Source organism: Herpailurus yagouaroundi, unplaced genomic scaffold (assembly GCF_014898765.1).
Source record: "Herpailurus yagouaroundi ecotype Mexico unplaced genomic scaffold, PumYag 195, whole genome shotgun sequence".
NCBI classification, from domain to species: Eukaryota; Metazoa; Chordata; class Mammalia; order Carnivora; family Felidae; genus Herpailurus; species Herpailurus yagouaroundi.
In genome coordinates this window covers 4,341,366-4,342,767 of record NW_024412426.1, presented here as the reverse complement: position 1 = coordinate 4,342,767, position 1,402 = coordinate 4,341,366, and the positions used below count along the sequence as shown (strand labels likewise).

General features: G+C 62.9%; 1 protein-coding gene across 2 annotated transcripts in view; it reads left to right on the top strand.

Moving 5' to 3' along the window:
• The first annotated feature begins 558 nt into the window (after nucleotides 1–558).
• BATF3 (basic leucine zipper ATF-like transcription factor 3) overlaps nucleotides 559–1,402 on the top strand; it is a 25,830-nt gene continuing 24,986 nt past the window's right edge. Inside the window, exon 1 of one of the 2 annotated variants that reach the window (XM_040446412.1) lies at nucleotides 559–965. In XM_040446412.1, the coding sequence (XP_040302346.1) occupies nucleotides 867–965 (99 nt within the window). In that variant the 5' untranslated portion in view covers nucleotides 559–866. The remainder of the gene's footprint in view (nucleotides 966–1,402) is intronic. The other variant, XM_040446411.1, reaches the window with a different exon arrangement.

Here is a 1,402-nt window from a genome sequence, read left to right as displayed (position 1 = left end):
TATCCGTGTGGTTTGCAAGTAATAATAGCTCCGGGGCAGCCATGAGTTATGTGGCGCGGTGGAAAGGATAAACGGGAGATGAGAAGATAAATCTAGGCGGATAACCGAATGTAGAGATGGCTCCGTTGTGGATTCTTGATGGTATGAGGGATACGGCACGGTCCCGTTGCACCCACCCTCAGTCCTCCCCGCTGCCTTGCACCTCAGCCCTGTGTCCAGTTGGTCGAAGCCCCTGATCCCACAGACAAGATCGTCCTGCCCCCAGCCAGGCAGTCAAGTTCACTCAAGGTGCGTCTCAAAGCTGTTGCCAGGGTCTTAAATCCTGGCGGAGAGCCACGTGCGCGGGACTGCGAGTCAGAAGTGCCCGCCCCCCATCCCTGCTGCTGCCCACGAGCCTGAAGACTTAGGCGACCGCAGTGGGAAGGCACATCTGACCTCCTGGTCCTGGTTCCCACCCGCCCACCTAGGTTCGCAGTTATCTTTCTTTCTCGGTGCAGACCACAAACCCGAAACCGCTTGTTTTGTTCTTTGCTGGGACCAAGAACAGCACTGCTTGACTCTGTATCTTTTCCCTGGCAGGCAGGTGGAGGGGAACGCGCCACACCTCCACCCCGTCCCCAGTTGGGCACTAATCCACTCATGTTAACTTGTAGGCAGAGCATCTGCCACTTTCATCTTGAAAAAGAAAGCATCAGAGGTTCAGATCCCCGAACCTGTCAATAGTGAGGTCCACCGCGGCAGATTCGCTCTCAGTCGCTCTCAGGACAACCTTCTCCCTCCCATCCCACACTGAGGGAATTCACCCTCGGGGCCGCCCGGCCTCGCGCTCTCCCCCAGCCCGGCGGCGCGGGTGAAAAGGGACGCAAATGCCCCCCGCAGACAGGCCCTGGGGTGCCCGCGGCTCTCAGGGTGCGCAGCGGGACCCGGCAAAGCCGGCTGTCCCTCCCCTGGGCTGCGCCTCGCAGGTGAGGGAACGGTGGGTTGAGGAAGGAGTGAGAGTGGCGCCCGCGCGACCGGTCGCCGCGAAGAAAGTCCCGGAGACCGTGATCCCTGCGCGAGGGGGAGGCGGGGCCGGTGCGCAGGCAAATACCGAGATGGGGCCGCTTAACAACCCCGCGCAAGGCCACCCCCTTGTGTTTCGCAGCCCGCGAGGTCCCCGAGAGCGGCCGGAGGACCCCAAAGGCTGCGCTGCGTCTCCCCGACCCCTGGGCGCCGCAGCGTCGCCCCTCGTGGGTGGGCTTCGCTTTCCCTCCCGGGTTTCCAAGCTACCACGTGACTTCCACGAAGTGCCGGGGCCCAGCGGAAAGCCGCCGCAGGGGTGGGATTTGGGACCCCGAGGTGCGGCGAGAGGGCGGGGAGAGGAGGAAACGGGGCGGGGGTGGGGATTCACAGATCGGAAGAG